The sequence below is a fragment of the Carassius carassius genome, chromosome 10, assembly GCF_963082965.1.
Source record: "Carassius carassius chromosome 10, fCarCar2.1, whole genome shotgun sequence".
NCBI lineage: Eukaryota > Metazoa > Chordata > Actinopteri > Cypriniformes > Cyprinidae > Carassius > Carassius carassius.
In genome coordinates this window covers 34,383,315-34,402,048 of record NC_081764.1, presented here as the reverse complement: position 1 = coordinate 34,402,048, position 18,734 = coordinate 34,383,315, and the positions used below count along the sequence as shown (strand labels likewise).

Here is an 18,734-nt window from a genome sequence, read left to right as displayed (position 1 = left end):
GAAATAAATGTAAATATTTATTATGTAGCACTTACTGTAGTTAAATTAGTTTAGTTGGGTGGCTGTGTTTCATTCTGAAGGGTTCATCCCTGTGCCATGATCTTTTTGAAGGGTTTACCCTCCAGAGTAAGAGATTTGAAGGAATGAAGTGTGTAGGGACCAAAACCAGTTCCTTAGAACACACTTCTGTGTCGTCTTGCAACATCTGTTTCACAAATTAAACATGTAGGAGATTCATGGGAATAAAAAGTGTACGTCACTTTAACCCTTTCAGAATAGCCCTATGAAGTATTGAGAAGCACCCTGTGTTTTAGTGGGGATTTTTCTGAAGGTTACATTCTTACACCAGTCGCTGGCGACAAATGACTGTCTTTATGGCTGAGTCATTGATTTTGATTCATTCGCTCAAATGATTAATTTAAAAACAGCAATGAATCACCAATACAATTTGTTTCAGTTTTGTTTTAAACTTGTTTTAAACTTAATTTTCGGAGGTCGAAACAAATACAAACAAGGCAACTGACAATAATTTGCCCAAAATTTAAGCTACATAATAATAAAGTTGGGAACCAAGAACAAAGCAATTTTTAAGTTTCGGTTCCAAAAATGGTTCTGTTGTGACTCGTGACCAAGCACTGTGTGCAGCCTGTTTACCGTAAAGGATGTCACAAAGCAAATAACAAAAAAATTTTCACCCTGGCTCTTTAATTACTGAGCACACTAATGCCAGTGATGCGCATTCCACAAACACGCATCGCCGCGTCTTTAACTAACGAACACATTGATCGGATTGAGTTTCGCAGTGGCACAATTGTCTATGTTACTTCTGATGATGTTGTTGATGTTAATTAAACTCATCTTTTGTTTTACATATTCCTTGTGTGCTTGATCTCCACGCTAGCCTACACACACTAGTGTAACAGGCAGGTCATTTCACCAGGAGGGAACATTTAATTTAAAAGTCCATAAAAGTGTCTTTGTGCTTCTCTGGGATGGCACAATCAAGCAATGTTCACTTGTAGAATGCAAGCTTCTGGAGGGCACATAAGTCTGAAGTAATGAATTTAGGTATAGGGGTGCAGAGCCAGTGGTGGTTTTGTAGGCAAACATAAATTCCTTGAATTTTATGTGAGCAGCTATTGGTAGCCAGTGCAAATTGATATACTACCATAACAAAATTAACAATTCGTCTTACTCTTGCATGCTTTTTGTCATCATCATTATCATCATTTTTGCATCATCTTTAATAGCTGACGACCTAGCCACATTTTTCATTAATAAAAATAAAAACATCAGTGCACAATTTTCCACAAAACAATCCATCAAGCAAATCTTACCAGCAAAATACAATCATTCATATCCATCTCTTCACTCTCTGAGGCAGACATCTCCAATCTCATCCTTTCTAATCATTCTACTACTTGTCCACTTGATCCTTTTCCATCTCATCTCCTTCAAGCCATTTCTCCTGCATTTGTACCTGCACTCACTTGCATCATTAACCTATCCCTCCACACTGCTGATTTTCCCTCAACATTTAGACAGGCTCGTATAGCTCCACTACTTAAGAAACCCACACTCAACCCATCTCTTTTAGAGAACTACAGACCAGTTTCCCTTCTTCCTTTCATTGCAAAAACACTTGAACGAGCTTTGGTCAGTCTCTGCCTTTCTCACACAGAACAACCTCCTTGACAACAGCCAATCTGGCTTCAGAAGTGGACATTCAACTGAGACTGACTTGCTCTCAGTTGTTGAAGCCCTAAGACTGGCAAGAACGGAATCCAAATCTTCAATCACCAGATCCTCCTGTCAACCCTACTGGCAAAAGGCATCTCAGGAACCGCACTCCAGTGGTTTGAGTCTTACCTATCAGATAGGTCCTTCAAAGTATCTTTGAGAGGTGAGGTGTCCAGGTCGCAACATGTAACTACTGGTGTGCCTCAGGGCTCAGTTCTTGGACCACTTCTCTTCTGTCTATGTACATGGCATCATTAGGTTCTGTCATTCAGAAACATGGCTTTTCATACCACTGCTATGCTGATGACATTCTAACTCTACCCCTTATTCCATCCTGATGAGAAGAACTGTTTGTAGTTCCAGCAAATCCATCATTTAATCACAATTTCACCAGGCAGTTAGGCACATCAAGCATAACTTCAAAAACAGCAAGAAACCTTGGAATTATGATTGATGATCAGCTGACTTTCTCAGACATTGCTAGAATGTCCAGTCCTGCAGATTTGCTTTATTCAACATCAAGAAGATCAGGCCCTTTCTTTCGGAACATGCTGTACAACTCCTTGTTCAAGCTCTTTTTCGGTCAAGGTTGGCCTATCGCAATGCTCTCTTGGCAGGTCTATCAAACCTTTACAATTAATCCAGGATGCGGCAGCAAGATTAATTATTTTACAAGCCAGAAAGAACGCATGTCACACCTCTGTTTATACTTTTAGCAGTGAAGACATTAGCAGAGAAGGAAGAGAGGAGTGACTGAAAATTTTGTTGATACCCAAAGATGGTAAAGGATTAAATTTCCAATCATTAGAGATAAGCAGACCAGTACCTCCACCTCTTCCAGTCAAACGGGGGGGAATTAGAAATTATTGGTGAGTGCAGCAGGTGTAGCAGTGTCCTCTGGTTTGATCAAGGTCTCTGTCAAGGCCATGAGATTTAGCTTTGAATGACTAATAATAGAAGTAATGAAATTGGCTTTGTTTACAGCAGACTGGCAATTCCAGAGACCAATAGAAAAAGAAAGTAGTGCATTAGCAGACATAGGCAAAGTATGTAGGTTGTTAGGATTGCACTGCCTATAGTGTGTGATGCATGGTTTGCGAGTGGTAGTGATAGTAGGGATCTGGAAACACATAGTATCACATAGTAATATACATACTGACTTAAGAGTGATAAACAAAGTGATAGGAAATATTTATTTTCATGCATTTTAATTGTTAAAAAATTTGGAAACAACTCTTGCATCACACCATCTCCTGACTGCATTATTATTTGTAAAATAGGGGCTTTATGGAGTGTGTTTACACATGGTTATAAGTTGAGCTAGGGTCTTAGCCCTCAAGGAACTATTTGGCCAACCAGTCTATTCCTACTTAAAAAACTAAATGTTATTGACAGTGTAAAAAACATCAACTTTGAAGCACAATCTGATTGATGCACTAGCATTACTCAAAATTAGCAACACTACATTCAGTGAAGGTAAAATAGTAAAAAACATAATAATAGTTCATTTAAAAGGAACCAGAACCGAAACCTGAAAATTTCTAACAATACCCAACCCTACTTATGAAGATCTTTATCCTGTAATATATGTTGCATTTTGACATTGCCAATTTTTTAATTACGTTGACAGTAAATAACAAACAGTATTGAGCATTGAGTAGTTGAGGATTGTGCATTTTATTTACTGCTATTTTTTTAATTGTTGTTTTGTTTTTATGATTTTAATGGAACTGGAATCTGAACCGGAACTGTTACGTAGAACCGGAACCGTAAATTTCTAACGATTACCAACCCTACTTAATAATTGTAACTTCTTGTTTTATTGTTGCACACTTGCAATCACACTGTTAGTCTGAATATAGACATGGCTGTGATTACCCTGATTACTAAAGTAGTCTCCTCAACATGATTTAGAGACACATGATATGAGGAATCATTCAGTGCAAACGGTGCAGGATGAAGTTTATACTTCAGCTGAAGTATACGCAATAGTAACACTGATTCTTGTCTTAGTAAACACTGCTAGTAATATGTTGACTCCTGTTTGATCAGAGAAACACAGAGAAGGATAGAGCAGCTCATGTCGAGCTCTTCACTGATCTCATCCGCTCCATTGAGAGATGTCAGACTGAACTGCTGGAGATGTTGGAGGAGCAGCAGAAAGCAGCAGAGAAACAGGAGGAAGAGCTGATTGAAGAGCTGGAGCAGGAGATCTCTGAGCTAAAGATGAGAAACACTGAGCTGGAGCAGCTCTCACACACTGAAGATCACCTCCACCTCCTACAGGTCAGTCAACATGTTCTCTCTGATCAATCATAATGCAGAATATCACACCATAACACTCCCCATGCTGAAGGATTTCCCCTCTCTCCTTCTGTAGATTCACTCATCCCTGTGCAGCCCTAGAAACACCAGGAACTGGCCTGAGATCAGTATGAAGACTCATGACAGTCTGGAAACTCTGAGGAGAGCTCTGACTCAACTGAAGGACACAATAGATGAGAAACTCACACAAACTGGTACATCAATGCATACATTGATCAGATAGAAAATTCATGATTTACTTAATTCTTTAAATATAAGCTTAAAATCTGATGATGTTTTATTATCTTAAGTCTTTATTCAATTTCTGTTGTTTTCTCAGTGGATGTGACTCTGGATCCTGATACAGCTCCTCCTAAACAAGTGAGAGATGGAAACATTTGTCAGAACATTATACATATATGTATACATATATGAAGAGTTTGGTTCCGCCCAAATCAGTATTGTTTCTGGTCAGTTTTGACAAGTAATTTTTTGTTTTGTTTTACGCAAAATGCAATATTTGCAGAGTTATGTTTTCTCCATTTTTTTCCAAACCATGACAAGCGCCAGTCTCCCTTTTTTGCAGAATGTGATATATCCGCTCGTACCAACCACAGCTCACCATTCCACACACTCTAGACAGTAACAACCAATCACAGCTCACCATTCCACACACTCTAGACAGTAACAACCAACCACAGCTCACCATTCCACACACTCTAGACAGTAACAACCAATCACAGCTCACCATTCCACACACTCTAGACAGTAATGGTGGTGCTTTGAATACACTCCGTATCTTAGTTTTACTCAACAAACTTCTATGTTACGTATGTAACCTTGGTTCCCTGAGTAGGGAACAAGATGCTGTGTTGACGTCATCGCTTTGGGAAAACTTTCGGTGTGACGAACGCTATACCATAACGCCTGATGTACCTTAGATAGCTGGAAGACCAAGGAAAGCTTCTGCTCAAGCGGATAAGACCCGGGAGCCAGGAGCCGACCTCACGTCCAAACTGTAGAAGTTAATGAAGGTGCTAGAAGAGGACCATCCTGCCACAGCACAAATATCTTCCAATGAAGACCCTTTGAAGAAGGCTTGAGAAGAAGGCTTGAGAAGAAGCCACTGCTCCTGTAGAATGAGCACGCACCCCTAGAGGCGAAGTCAAACCACGCGCCTCACAGGCCAGAGAGATAGCCTCCACTACCCAGTGTGACATATGCTGTTTGATGACCGCAGAACCTCTGCTTGTGCCACCGAAACATACAAATAACTGATCAGAGCTATGCCACTGAGCTGTGTGGTCGACCAAGATCATAAGAGCCCTTACCTGGCAGAGACTATTTGATCCTGCATTAGCAGGGGAGAAGGCCTCTAAGACCACCTCCTGGAAACGAAACGGCTACGAAGCAACCTTCGGAACATAATCAGGCCTAGATAGCAAAAAGAATTTAACCAGTCCTGGTGCAAAGTCCATAAATAAAGGACTGATCGAGAAAGCCTGCATATCCCCCACTCTCTTAAGGGAGGATAAAGCCACCAAAAGAACATTCTTGGGGGTCAAAATTTTCTCTGAAACAGACTCCAAAGGTTCAAAAGGATAAGCTGTCAGGCCCTCCAAAACGATCGATAAGCCCCAAGAAGGAACACGTGCTGGACGAAAAGGCCTAAGCCATCTCGAACCCTGCATAAAACGGGAGGCCGACGTGCTTTTTGGGCCGATATATCTCATACTCATACTTTTTTTTTTTTTTTTTTAACAGCCCATAAAATTTGTACATCGGCGGCCCATTCGTTTTGTTTTGTTTTGCTTAATTGGCGGCGCTGGGTTTGTGCTGGTGTAATGCATTGGTCAAAGTCAGTGTTAGTTTTTTTTTCTGACAGACCAGCCCATGAAACGCGTAGATCAGCGGCCCATTGGCTCTTTTCTTGATTGACACTGGGCTGGCCCAATCACAACTTTAAACGAGTGAGCGAGCGGCAGCAGTGTCAGTGTGTATCTGTAAAAAAAGATGGAGAAGAAACGCAAGGAATGTGCAGATAAATAGCGTGAAAAAATAGAACCAGGCCCTTAAAGCAGACACTGTAAACTGTGTCAAAATATATGTTTTCTGACCTTCATCAGCTCCTGTGGCAGATGATGATAGTGAGGACGGAGGATCAGGAGAGAGATGAGAAAGTGTAGAGCCTGCGGTAAGCATAACTACTTTCAAAACACTGAAGCCATGTCATGAGTGTAGATTATTTCCACATCCTCATAGTTGACGATTACCGCAATTCACTAGAAATTTAATAAGAGGCGTTTGTAAACCATGTTTTCCGCCAAAATAAAAGCTTGATGCAGTTTGCGTCAAAATAAAAGATCAAGTGCTTATCTCTTTCAAGTATAGAAATTGGTACAACTAATTAAGAAAGTTTCCTTTATTTTTTTGTGCATTTGTTTTACAAAATATGGCTATTACTGTCATTTGGATTAATATTATAACTATTATTATGTATTATTATGTAATGTAAATAGACACTGTAACTAAAAGAGGTTTGAATTTTTCTTTGTTTAATTTGCACACTGAATATGGGTTGGAGCTTTTAATTTTGAACTCTCAAAGTGCACCAGATTAATGAATTTAACATCAAAATGCACAAAATTTTCTCACGGGGGAGCATGCCCCCGAACCCCCCTAGAAGGACCGAGGACACACCATCATAGTTTTAACAAAAATCCTGTAAGAAAAACTGGTATTGCTATGCCAGAGCCGCTTATAGCTTGTTTTAGGATTCACCGCTGTGGAGTATAGTTCAACTGTATTAATAAATATAACATTTTGACTTATTTCATCTGTTGACTCTCACTCGTTCCTATACTCACTCATTACATGGCATTAGTGGTTTTAATGAATAGGAGTTGGTATGCATATAATTAAGGGCGTGCAAAGATGGGTGGTGTTTATGATCATATAGTGGGCCGGTCTGGGCAAAAATGCACGGGCCGATTTTTTGTCCCAGTCCAGCCCTGGTGTGTGTGTGTGTGTATAATTTCTGTCCCCCTCACTTCTGAAAAGATGGCTACGCCCCTGCTTTGAGCGCTTGCACTTGGCCCTGGAGAGAGCGATAGATAAGGAGGAAACTCCATCGTCTCACCCACTATAGGCCTCAGCTCGCATGCGTCACCCCAAGTGACCAGCTCATGCAGCGCTTCGGCAACCGCAGAAACGGGGTAGCGGGGGTTAGACGCGGGGCTTACTCTTTTGGAGAAGGCTGCGATACTTAAGCACAATACTTTTATCCACAGGCTATCACAGTGTTGACAATCAGAAAAGCCGCTAAGCGCTGCCTGAACGTGTTGTAGGGTCAAACGTAGCACGCACCTGTCATGAGTGTCTCCTCCTGCGATGAACCTGTCACACGGCTCAATGCATCTTCTGTAACTCATCGTGTCCGCTGAAGAGGAGTAAACTGCTCTTAGAAGTAAAGTAGCTGAGAACACGAAAAAAATTCTTTACTATGGGCGACAGATGATTCGCTTCCTGAAGGAAATTAAATCTGATGAAATAGAGCGCAGTACTCTGATTTAGCTCACTCACATGAGTGTTGGGGTGTTGTTAAGCACTATTCGGCCAATAAATTGGCGTGATGGTATAAGGGCTTCATAGTACTAGTCGACTAAATGAATGTAACATGGCAAAGATGAATTCACTTTTGGAAGTTAAATGTAAGGGAAATATAATTTAGGAATTTCTGTGGTCTAATGTGATGTTGTTCATGTTCTTGTTCATGACGAAATTTTCTTTTATTGCTGTAATTAATTTATAGCATTAACAAGATGACCCGTTGAATTCATTTAATCTTTTCTCACTAGCCGTCTAGCATGAGTGGCCCTCATCATTCAGGTCAAGGTCAGCGCAGGAAGGAGCCGTGGAAGATCAAAGCAAGCCTTTCCCTCACCGAAGATTTTTTTTGTCCCTCGCTGAATAAAGTGGAGAATGTCTGGAAACCATCAGTGAAGTGCAGCAGCCTCACCGACGAGGACAGGCCCGAGTCCTTGAAGACGCAGGAGCTGTTCAACCGTGTGTGGAGTGTGTTGAATCAGCTGACGCCGCAGATGTTCCAACCGCTGATGAAGCAGATGATGAAGCTGACCATTGATACAGAGGAGCGTCTGAAGGGAGTGATCGGCCTCATCTATGAGAAGGCCATCTCTGAGCCCAACTCCTCTGAAGCCTGCGCCAACATGTGCCGCTGCCTTATGGGGGTGAGTGTGAGCCAAACACTGTGATCGCAAAAGCAGCTCCTGCAGCATCTAGTCTGTGTTTTATCGTCTGTCTCTCATCGCAGCTGAAAGTTCCCACCACGGAGAAACCTGGAGAGACGGTGAATTTCAGGAAGCTGCTGCTGAATTATTGTCAGAAAGAGTTTGAGAAGGACAAAGATGATGAAACGTTTGAGAAGCAGAAGGAGCTGGATGCTGCTACAGGGGTATGAACCACACACAACCACCTGAGTGGACTGATGTGTAGGGGGTTGTGACAGGGCAGTCTTTTTGGAATTTTTTTTTATTTAAAATTGTTATTTAAATTTTATGAAAAAAAAAACAAAATCAACTTTCAGGTTTGTTGTTTGTTTGTTGTTTGTTTGTTGGGCTGCACAATGTAGCCAACACTTTTGTGATTATATATCAAAATAACTGTTGTTATTGTTATTATTAGCTAATAATACAAGAAATATTACTAATGTAATATTTCACTGTAATATTAAAATAAGGAAAAATCAAGAATTTATTTTATTAATATTTTTTTAAAGGTCCAGGTTTTCTGCTTCTGTTTAGTAATTTTTTTAGGTGTGTGTGTATATATTATATTTTATTATTATTTTATTGTATATTAAAATCTTTTATTATAATAAATCAGTTAATCGATTGTTATAAAAGTTTGAAACAAAATAAATATTGTAATAGTTCATTGTTAAAATAAAATAAAAATTACAAGCAGTAAACTGTAAAATTACAATACTAATATTTATGGCTGTCTTAATGTCTTAATTTTTTCAGACATTAAATCATAGAAAAAAACAGCCTTCATTCTAACACATGCAGTGTATGTTTTTAAATAATCTGCAGCCTTTGTCGTTTCATAATCTGCAATGTCCATAATACCTTCTGTCACGATTGATTGCTGTTTTGATTGATTGCTGTTTTGTTTATATATATATATATATATACTTCCCTGTTTAGTCTACATAGTACAAAGGCATTTATGACTTCACTTCCTGTTTCTGCCCCTTCAGGAAGAGGAGAAACAGAGGTGAAGGAAGACCTTGAGGACGCCAAAGAAAAAGCCCGCCAACGGTCGCTAGGCAACATCAAGTACATCGCTGAGCTGTTCAGCGAGCTGTTCAAGCTGAAGATGCTGACGGAGCCTATCATACACGATTGCATCGTCAAACTGCTGAAGAAACGTGATGAAGAGAGTCTGGAGTGTCTCTGCTGCCTGCTCTCCACCATCTGGAAACATCTGGACCATGAGACGGCCAAGGTGACACACGCTCATTACATAACTTAAAAAACAAATCTACATTTAAAATTGAACATAGAACAACAACAATAATAATAATAATAATTAAAAAATAAAAAGTAATACATACAACAGAAACATACAACAAAATAAAAAATATAAAGTATGAAATATAAAATTATGTAAATGATAAAAAAATAAAAATGGGGGAGTGAGGCTATACCATTAATTTTATTCCATGTTTGTGAATGAGTTGTGGCCAAGTAAAACACTCAGTGCCTTGCTCAAGGGGCTCACCTCAGTCGTGGTATTGAGAGTGAAAGAGGTTGCTTGTCATTCTGTCCCAACACCGACAATTCCTGCCTGACATGAGACTCAAACCCATGACCTTTAGGTTAAAAGGTCTCTCTCTACCATTAGGCCACGACTGCCTCTCAAGGAGCAGTTTTTAGTAGTTGCATTTATAGTTTATTGTTTTCAAAGCTTATTTAAATGTATTATTTAAAATATTTATTTCAGTAATATATAGTATAAGAGTCGTGCACATATTTTTGTCTTTTCAGCCCCGAATGGATCAATATTTAAATGACATGAAGAAAATTATTAAGGAGCAAAAAACCTCTTCCAGAATTTACTTCATGCTGCAGGACGTTCTTGATATACGACGGTTAAACTGTGGACTCTGAGGGTATGATTATTTACTTTCTTATTTCTGACATTATTGTGAACGATTCATTAATGTACATTATCCTAAAATAAAATGTTTGATGCCATAATATTTTAATTAAAATTAAATAACTTGAAACTAAGATCAACATTTTTTGTATCATAGATCTGCATGATTACTATATTAATATACACGGTATGTGAAACTCTAAGCTACCTAAAAATATTATGATATTATGATCAAGGTGGTGTCCAAATGATATTACCATGGTAATCTTATTTTTTTACTAATTCATGCAAGCCTTGGGTCTCTCATTAACCCATCACATGAGATGCTATTATACTAATGCCTTTATTATCTAACCAGTAGCACTCGCAACTGATTGTGTCTGTTCATTTGGGAAAATTTAGCATAAAAGTGTTTCATTAATATGCTGTCTACTGATCCCAGAAATAGTTAAAAAAATAAATGATTTCTTATTGTTGATTCAACAGAGTTGAAACACTGAAAAACATACCAGTGACAGACTAGACTTGGTCTAAAAACACTATTGTACTGATCAGTGATAACTTCTGAATTTTGTCTTCATAACATTTTTGCCTTAATTTATTTTAATACATTAATTTAACTATATTAAGAACTCAGCAGTTATTAAACGTTTTCTGTGTGTTTAGTAGGCCTGTATGTGTTGTTCAGTATGTAATGACACATCAGCGCCACCAGAGGCAGCAGAGCACTGCGTTCAGCTTTAACATCTTCACATCAGCATCAGCTGCACAGCAAACAATGAACCAGTGACAGAGCTGAACATTACTGAACATGAGCTCGGACAGCCAGCAGCTTTCTGTGAGAAGAAACCATCAAAGGCACCAAAACAGAGTTTCTTAGACCGCACAAAGATGGCTGATGACATGCACTGGCCCTTTTTCTTTTTCTCTCACACCTGTAGGCTATATTGATTTTCTGGTCACCATATAATGGATAAAATATTAAACCCACAATTTAAATAAAGAAATTACATTGTTTTGATTTTAAATCATTTCACTACTTTGGTTGAAGTGGATGTTCATTATTCAGGTGCTGAAGTCTAATAAAAATCAGATCATCCTGAATAGGCAGTTAAATCTCCTTCACATTCCACTTTGTTAAAGGGTTAGTTCACCCAAATAGCAAAATTATGTAATTAAAAACTTACCCTCATGTTGTTCCAAACCTCCGTTTATCTTCGGAACTCAGTTTAAGATATTTTAGATTTAGTCCAAGAGCTCTCAGTCCCTCCATTAAAGCTGTGTGTACAGTATACTGTCCATGTCCAGAAAGGTAAGAAAAAGATCTTCAAAGTAGTCCATGTGACATCAGAGGGTCCGTTAGAATTTTTTTGAAGCATCGAAAGTACATTTTGGTCAAAAATAGCAAAACCTACGACTTTATTCAACATTGTCTTCTCTTCCGTGTCTATGGAATAATATTCCGGACATTATTCAAAAGGAATTGCAAATTGTATTTGCAATTGCATTTTCAATTTGTGGACGCATAAAATGTGACATAATCCAAACGCAAATGCAAATTGCGCATTACCGTTTGCATTTTCGTTTAAGCGAACGCACAGTGTCTGCCAAATTTAAAATGGAAATGCAAAGTCCGTTTGCAATTGTGTTTCCGATATCTTGCGAGCTATGAGCCGGTCATATTTAAATAGCAATATTAATTACCACATTTGCCTTTTCACTCTCTCTGCACAGCGCATGTAAACTGCCAAAACTCAAATGGAATTGCAATTCCTTTTGCATTTGAATTTCCAACGTCTACACGGAAACCTGTCAATCAAGTGACAGGGGTGGGGTCATTTTATTGGGCGTCTTTGCATTGGGAAGTGATGTCACTCACAGTCGATGGTAATAAACAATTATTAATAGACGATTTTGCGGAATGTTTTTAAAAATGGAAGTAATTGGTGAAATTGTGGAGGACATTTTGACACTCGTGCAGCAAGTTGACAACACTTCATACAGTACAGATTTCCTTTTACTCAGAAGCTATTTGAAGTGACATGACATACAGCTAAGTATGGTGAGCCATACTCAGAATTCGTGCTCTGCTTTAACCCATCCAAAGTGCACACACACACCATGAACACACAGCCGAGTTCACCCGAGCAGTGGGCAGCCATTCATGCTGCAGCACCGGGGAGCAGTTGGGGGTTCGGTGCCTTGCTCAAGGGCACCTAAGTCATGGTATTGAAGGTGGAGAGAGCACTGTACATGCACTCCCCCCACCTACACTTCCTGCCAGCCCGAGACTCGAACTCACAACCCTTTGATTACGAGTCCGACTCTCTAACCATTAGGCTACGACTTCCCTTTTTGGTTTTGGACAGGTTAAATGTGTTTGTGGCCTGGACGAACAGCATCATCAGTAATTATGTCTTCGACAATCTAAGTGAAGTGGCCGGTGTTCTGAAATTTTCAGTTTCTGAGATATTTGGTGTCACTGGGCGGAGCATACATGATTATTCATGAGTTTCCTGTTTCGCGTTAAAGCGACTCTGAAAATATTAGTGCGTTGTCATCGAATCACAAAGATAAAAAGAGGCAATTGATATAATATTTAGTTTCATTTGTAATGGCTGTATATATACACATTTCCCTGAACTAAGTAAATTTCTGCTGCAATTATTAAGTTTAAATGAAAAATTAAAGGAGGCAATGGTGTTTCATATCCTTTTTCGTTTTATTGTAAATATATAGTGAGGAAAATTGCAGTAGTCAAGGCGAGCTGACTGATGTTATCAAGTACGCTGCTGTTAGCAAAATTACCAGACCTGCGTCCTCGCGGTCATCTCACTCCCGAGTCGAATGCACAAAGTCTGAACTACCAAGGATGCAAGTCCGAAATCAGCGTACTTTGTATTAAGAAACGCTCGCAGACCTACGTCACCAGACTATTTGCCTAATCTTCACGGTACTTTAGACAGCGGTGGAAACACAGAAAGCAACAGGTCTGGGGGGGGGGGGGGGGGATAGTTCCTGGGAAAAAAAGGTTCCTGGTACAAATGTTCCGGGTAATTTCGGTGGAAACGCGGCATTAGATTGGCAAAGACATCATTACTGATGATGCTGTTCATCAAGGCCACAAACTCATTTAACCTGTCCAAAACCAAATGGCTTCTGAGTAAAAAGAAATCTGTACTGTATGAACTGTCGTCAAGTTGCTGCGCGAGTGTCAAAATGTCCTCCACAATTTCACCAATTACTTCTATTTTTCAAAACATTCCGCAAAATCGTCTATTAATAATTGTTTATTACCGTCGACTGTGAGTGACATCACTTCCCAATGCAAACACGCCCAATAAAATGGCCCCACCCCTGTCACTTGATTGACAGGTTTCCGTGTAGACGTTGGAAATTCAAATGCAAAAGGAATTGCGATTCCATTTGAGTTTTGGCAGTTTACATGCGCAGAGCAGAGAGAGTGAAAAAGCAAATGTGGTAATTAATATTGCTATTTAAATATGACCGGCTCATAGCTCGTAAGATATGGGAAACACAATTGCAAACGGACTTTGCATTTCCATTTTAAATTTGGCAGACACTGTGCGTATGCTTAAACGAAAATGCAAACGGTAATGCGCGATTTGCATTTGTGTTTGGATTGTCACATTTTATGCGTCCACAAATTGAAAACGCAATTGCAAATTCAATTTGCAATTCCTTTTGAATAATGTCCGGAATATCATTCCATACGTGTCTGTTGTGAGAGAGAGTTCAAAACTAAGCAGTTTGTGATATCCGGTTCGCGAACGAATCATTCGATGTAACCGGATCTTTTTTAACCAGTTCACCAAATCGAACTGAATTGTTTTAAACGGTTCACGTCTCCAATACGCATTAATCCACAAATGACTTAAGCTGTTAACTTTTTTTAATGTGGCTGACACTCCCTCTGAGTTCAAACAAACCAATATCCCGGAGTAATTCATTTACTCAAACAGTACACTGACTGAACTGCTGTGAAGAGAGAACTGAAGATGAACACCGAGCCGAGCCAGATAACGAACAACAGACTGACTCGTTCACGAGTCAAGAACCGTTTCTGTCAGACGCGTCCGATTCGAGAATCGAGGAGCTGATGATACTGCGCATGTGTGATTCAGCATGAAGCAGACTGACACACAGAGCATCTGAACCGAACTGATTCTTTTGGTGATTGATTCTGAACTGATTCTGTGCTAGTGTTATGAGCGCGGGTAAACTGAAGGCTTTAATCAAGGACAATCGTAGCCAATGATGCCATTACGACGAGCGCAAAAGAACCGGTGAACCGTTTTCTTCGACCAGTTTATTGAATCGTACTGTCCAAAAGAAGTACTGGTGATCCGAAAACCAATGCAACCGGTTCTTGACTCGTGAACGAGTCAGTCTGTTGTTCGTTATCTGGCTCGGCTCTGTGTTCATCTTCAGTTCTCTCTTCACAGCAGTTCAATCAGTGTACTGTTTGAGTAAATGAATTACTCCGGGATATTGGTTTGTTTGAACTCAGAGGGAGTGTCAGCCACATTAAAAAAGTTAACAGCTTAAGTCATTTGTGGATTAATGCGTATTGGAAACGCAAACCGTTTAAAATGATTCAGTTCGATTTGGTGAACTGGTTCAAAAAGATCCGGTTACATCGAATGATTCGTTCGCGAACCGGATATGACAAACTGCTTTGTTTTGAACTGTCTTACAACAGACACGGAAGAGAAGACAATGCTGAATAGTCATAGTTTTTGCTATTTTTGGACCAAAATGTATTTTCGATGCTTCAAAAAATTCTAACGGACCCTCTGATGTCACATGGACTACTTTGAAGATCTTTTTCTTACCTTTCTGGACATGGACAGTATACCGTACACACAGCTTCAATGGAGGGACTGAGAGCTCTCGGACTAAATCTAAAATATCTTACACTGTGTTCCAAAGATAAACGGTCTTACAGGTTTGGAACAACATGAGGGTAAGTTATTAATGACATAATTTTGCTATTTGGGTGAACTAACCCTTTGAAGAAGCATTATTATGGATTATGAACTCATATTTTAGCCAGAAGCATCTGTTTCATCATCAGTAAGTATCATCAATGGTTTGAAAATTCTGAAATGTGTTTGTTGGATCAAATGACACAAATCAGTTTGATTCAAAATATGTTGATTAATTATAACTTCAATTGACTTTAGCTCTTGATGAATGTCCTGTTCATTTTGTTGGCATTATGTAAATAATCAAATCAATAGTGTTTAAGTGTCAGAGAGCAGTATCCTGAACATCAGTTTTATGCTTTTATAGAAATGCTTTTCTTAATTACAATTTACAACACATGCATATTCATTTCTCACAACATCATACTGTAAATCAGCTATGAGCCCTTTGACAAGTTGTCCACAATTCATCAGTTCAAGAGTCAAATTAAGGAAAAGTTGAGCTGAGTCGTCACAGCAGATGATATCAGAAGCTTTCTGAATCAGATTGTCTCGACCCGTTCTGCATCCAGTCATGAGTTTGATGAATTCAGTCACATCCATAAAGAGGAACTGCAGATGTATTGTGGGATTCTTTATGACTTCTGGGAATGAACACTTTAGAGTATAAACCAGGAATTAATGAACTTTGATCCACACGAGATAAACTTCACCCAGCCAAAACCTGACACAAATTAGCAGTAATTTAATACAGAGCGCCTGTCTGGAACCATAGAAGCACTTTAGACAACTGAAGTACGCTGTGTGTGTGTGTGTGTGTGTGTGTGTGTGTGTGTGTGTGTGTGCACAATAATTGCCGACTGATTGCTCTCAATGGTCGGTCCAGTGAAGGCAACAAAAAGACTTTACTCTGATCATATCTTCAGTTGCGTGCAGACCGTTTCTGGGTTTATGCTTGTTCTGCAGAGTTTGGAAAGGAAGTGCACTAATGTAGCTTAGAATTACTAGGAAAGATTATCATAGTGTTCCTGGATTTCATGCAAAAGCGTCGCCACATTTTATTACCGCCATCCATAAGCTTTTACTTTTCTGCATGTTTCCATTTTTATGGTTTCTCATGTAGTCCACAAACAAAAGCCTGGCAAGCATTTGATTGTGGAGCAATTTGGAAAATGCAAGCTGTTAATCACAGCTTGTCGAATAGATGGAAACTACAGGTGCTGGTCATATAATTAGAATATCATCAAAAGGTTTATTTATTTCACTAATTCCATTCAAAAAGTAACACATGTATATTATATTCATTCATTACACACAGACTGATATGTTTCAAATGTTTATTTATTAAATTTTTTTAATTTATAACTGACAACTAAGGAAAATCCCAAATTTCAGAAAATTAGAATATTGTGAAAAGGTTCAATATTGAAGACACCTGGTGCCACACTGTAATCAGCTTATTAACTCAAAACACCTGCAAAGGCCTTTAAATGGTCTCTCAGTCTAGTTCTGTAGGCTACACAATTCCTTGTGTCAAGCCACTCTTGAACAACAGACAGCATCAGAAGCGTCTCGCTTCAGAAAGGACTGGACTGCTGCTGAGTGTCCAAAGTAATGTGCTCTGACGAAAGTAAATTTTGCTCTTCCTTTGGATATCAGGGTCCCAGAGTCTGGAGGAAGAGAGAAGAGGCACACAATCCACGTTGCTTGAGGTCCAGTGTAAAGTTTCCACAGTCAGTGATTGTTTGGGGTGCCATGTCATCTGCTGGTGTTGGTCCACTGTGTTTTCTGAGGTCCAAGGTCAACACAGCTGTATACCAGGAAGTTTTAGAGCACTTCATGCTTCCTGCTGCTGACCAACTTTATGGAGATGCAGATTTCATTTTCCAACAGGACTTGGCACCTGCACACAGTGCCAAAGATATCAGTACCTGGTTTAAGGACCATGGTATCCCTGTTCTTAATTGGCCAGCAAACTCGCCAGACCTTAACCCCATAGAAAATCTATGGGGTATTGTGAAGAGGAAGATGTGATATGCTAGACCCAGGAATGCAGAAGAGCTGAAGGCCACTATCAGAGCAACCTGGGCTCTCATAACACCTGAGCAGTGCCACAGACTGATCGACTCCATGCCACGCCGCATTGCTGCAGTCATTCAGGGGAAATGAGCCACAACTAAGTATTGAGTGCTGTACATGTTCATACTTTTCATGTTCATACTTTTCAGTTGGCCAAGATTTCTAAAAATCCTTTCTTTGTATTGGTCTTAAGTTATATTCTAATATTCTGAGATAATGAATTTGGCATATTCCTTAGTTGTCAGTTATAATCATCAAAATTAAAAGAAATAAACATTTGAAATATATCAGTCTATGTGTAATGAATTAATATAATATACAAGTTTCACTTGGAATTAGTTAAATAAATCAACTTTCTGATGATATTCAAATTTTATGACCAGCACCTGTATTACTTTTCTAAGCGATCAAATGGTAAAACAGGTCAAACTTCATTACAATGCACTAAAACCACTTCGAACTGGATAGCCCTGGCATAGCAAATAAAAAACTACAGGATAACATTTTACACCCACACAGAATATATTCAATCCAACAGTTGCAATGAGATGCACGTATACTTAATATATACTGCAAATTCAGTAAAAAATACAAACTCTGAACCATATGACACCTAGCTAAGAGTCACAACAACAGCAGCATCAGCATAAATAAAGTAATAACATTTAAAGCAATGATCTTTTTTTCAAACTGCAATGAATGATGGGAACTGTAAAATAGTTTGTTCAGTTTGTGACTCAATTTGGAAAGCTTGGACAACATTTGGACACGTTTGAAACAATTACTTGTCTCTAAGATCAACAAAACTTTGGATAAAAAACAAAATAATTTTTCAAGCTCTTTTGCATTGTCAAATTATATTGATTTATATAGTGTTTTATATGATACAGCAGCTTTGAATTAATACACAGTAAAATAACAGTATTAATGCTGTAGAATTCATCAGTTATGAATCAAATTAAATTTCAGCTGTAAAGCGGTTTTCGAGAAGACAATAATGTTTTCTCAGTTCAATTCACTCATGTTCTCATCTAATAATGTCATCAGCAATATTACTGAATACTAGTTTTCTTTTCTTTTTTCTTTTACAGTAAGTTTTGCATGTCTGAGTTTCATTCAAACATCCAGTTTTCTTTCTTCTGACCCCCAATGCCAACTATGCTATTTCTTTAGATAAAGTGTGCGCTACAGAACACATTTCTCGTGAGCATAAAGAGCGTGACTGCTCTCAGTGCGGAGCGGAGCTGATGCTGATTGATGAAGGGGGAGCTGTAAGCTGGAGAATGATGTTTGTTGGCTGGCTGTGGTCACATCCATCTGTGGATAATTCATCTGGAGAGATTCCAGGTCTGTTACAATGATGCACTTAAACCTGTTAAGCTCCAAATCCCAAATCCAGGACACCCAATAGCTCAGAGAGTCCGTCTGATACCTCACACTCCTCTGTCACAGCCCTCCACACGAGTCAATACTGCGGCG

The 18,734-nt window shown here is 39.1% G+C and overlaps 1 protein-coding gene across 7 annotated transcripts in view; it reads left to right on the top strand.

The window, feature by feature from the left end:
- Nucleotides 1-9,424, top strand: part of LOC132152213 (E3 ubiquitin/ISG15 ligase TRIM25-like) — a 51,508-nt gene extending 42,084 nt beyond the window's left edge. For 5 of the 7 annotated variants that reach the window (XM_059561016.1, XM_059561014.1, XM_059561011.1 and 2 more), the window contains 6 exons: nucleotides 3,793-4,026; nucleotides 4,121-4,259; nucleotides 4,385-4,425; nucleotides 7,902-8,294; nucleotides 8,378-8,518; nucleotides 9,326-9,424. In XM_059561016.1, coding sequence (XP_059416999.1) covers nucleotides 3,793-4,026; nucleotides 4,121-4,259; nucleotides 4,385-4,425; nucleotides 7,902-8,294; nucleotides 8,378-8,518; nucleotides 9,326-9,346 — 969 coding nt within the window. In that variant the 3' untranslated portion in view covers nucleotides 9,347-9,424. The remainder of the gene's footprint in view (nucleotides 1-3,792; nucleotides 4,027-4,120; nucleotides 4,260-4,384; nucleotides 4,426-7,901; nucleotides 8,295-8,377; nucleotides 8,519-9,325) is intronic. The other 2 variants (XM_059561013.1, XM_059561017.1) reach the window with 2 other exon arrangements.
- Nucleotides 9,425-18,734: the final 9,310 nt, after the last annotated feature.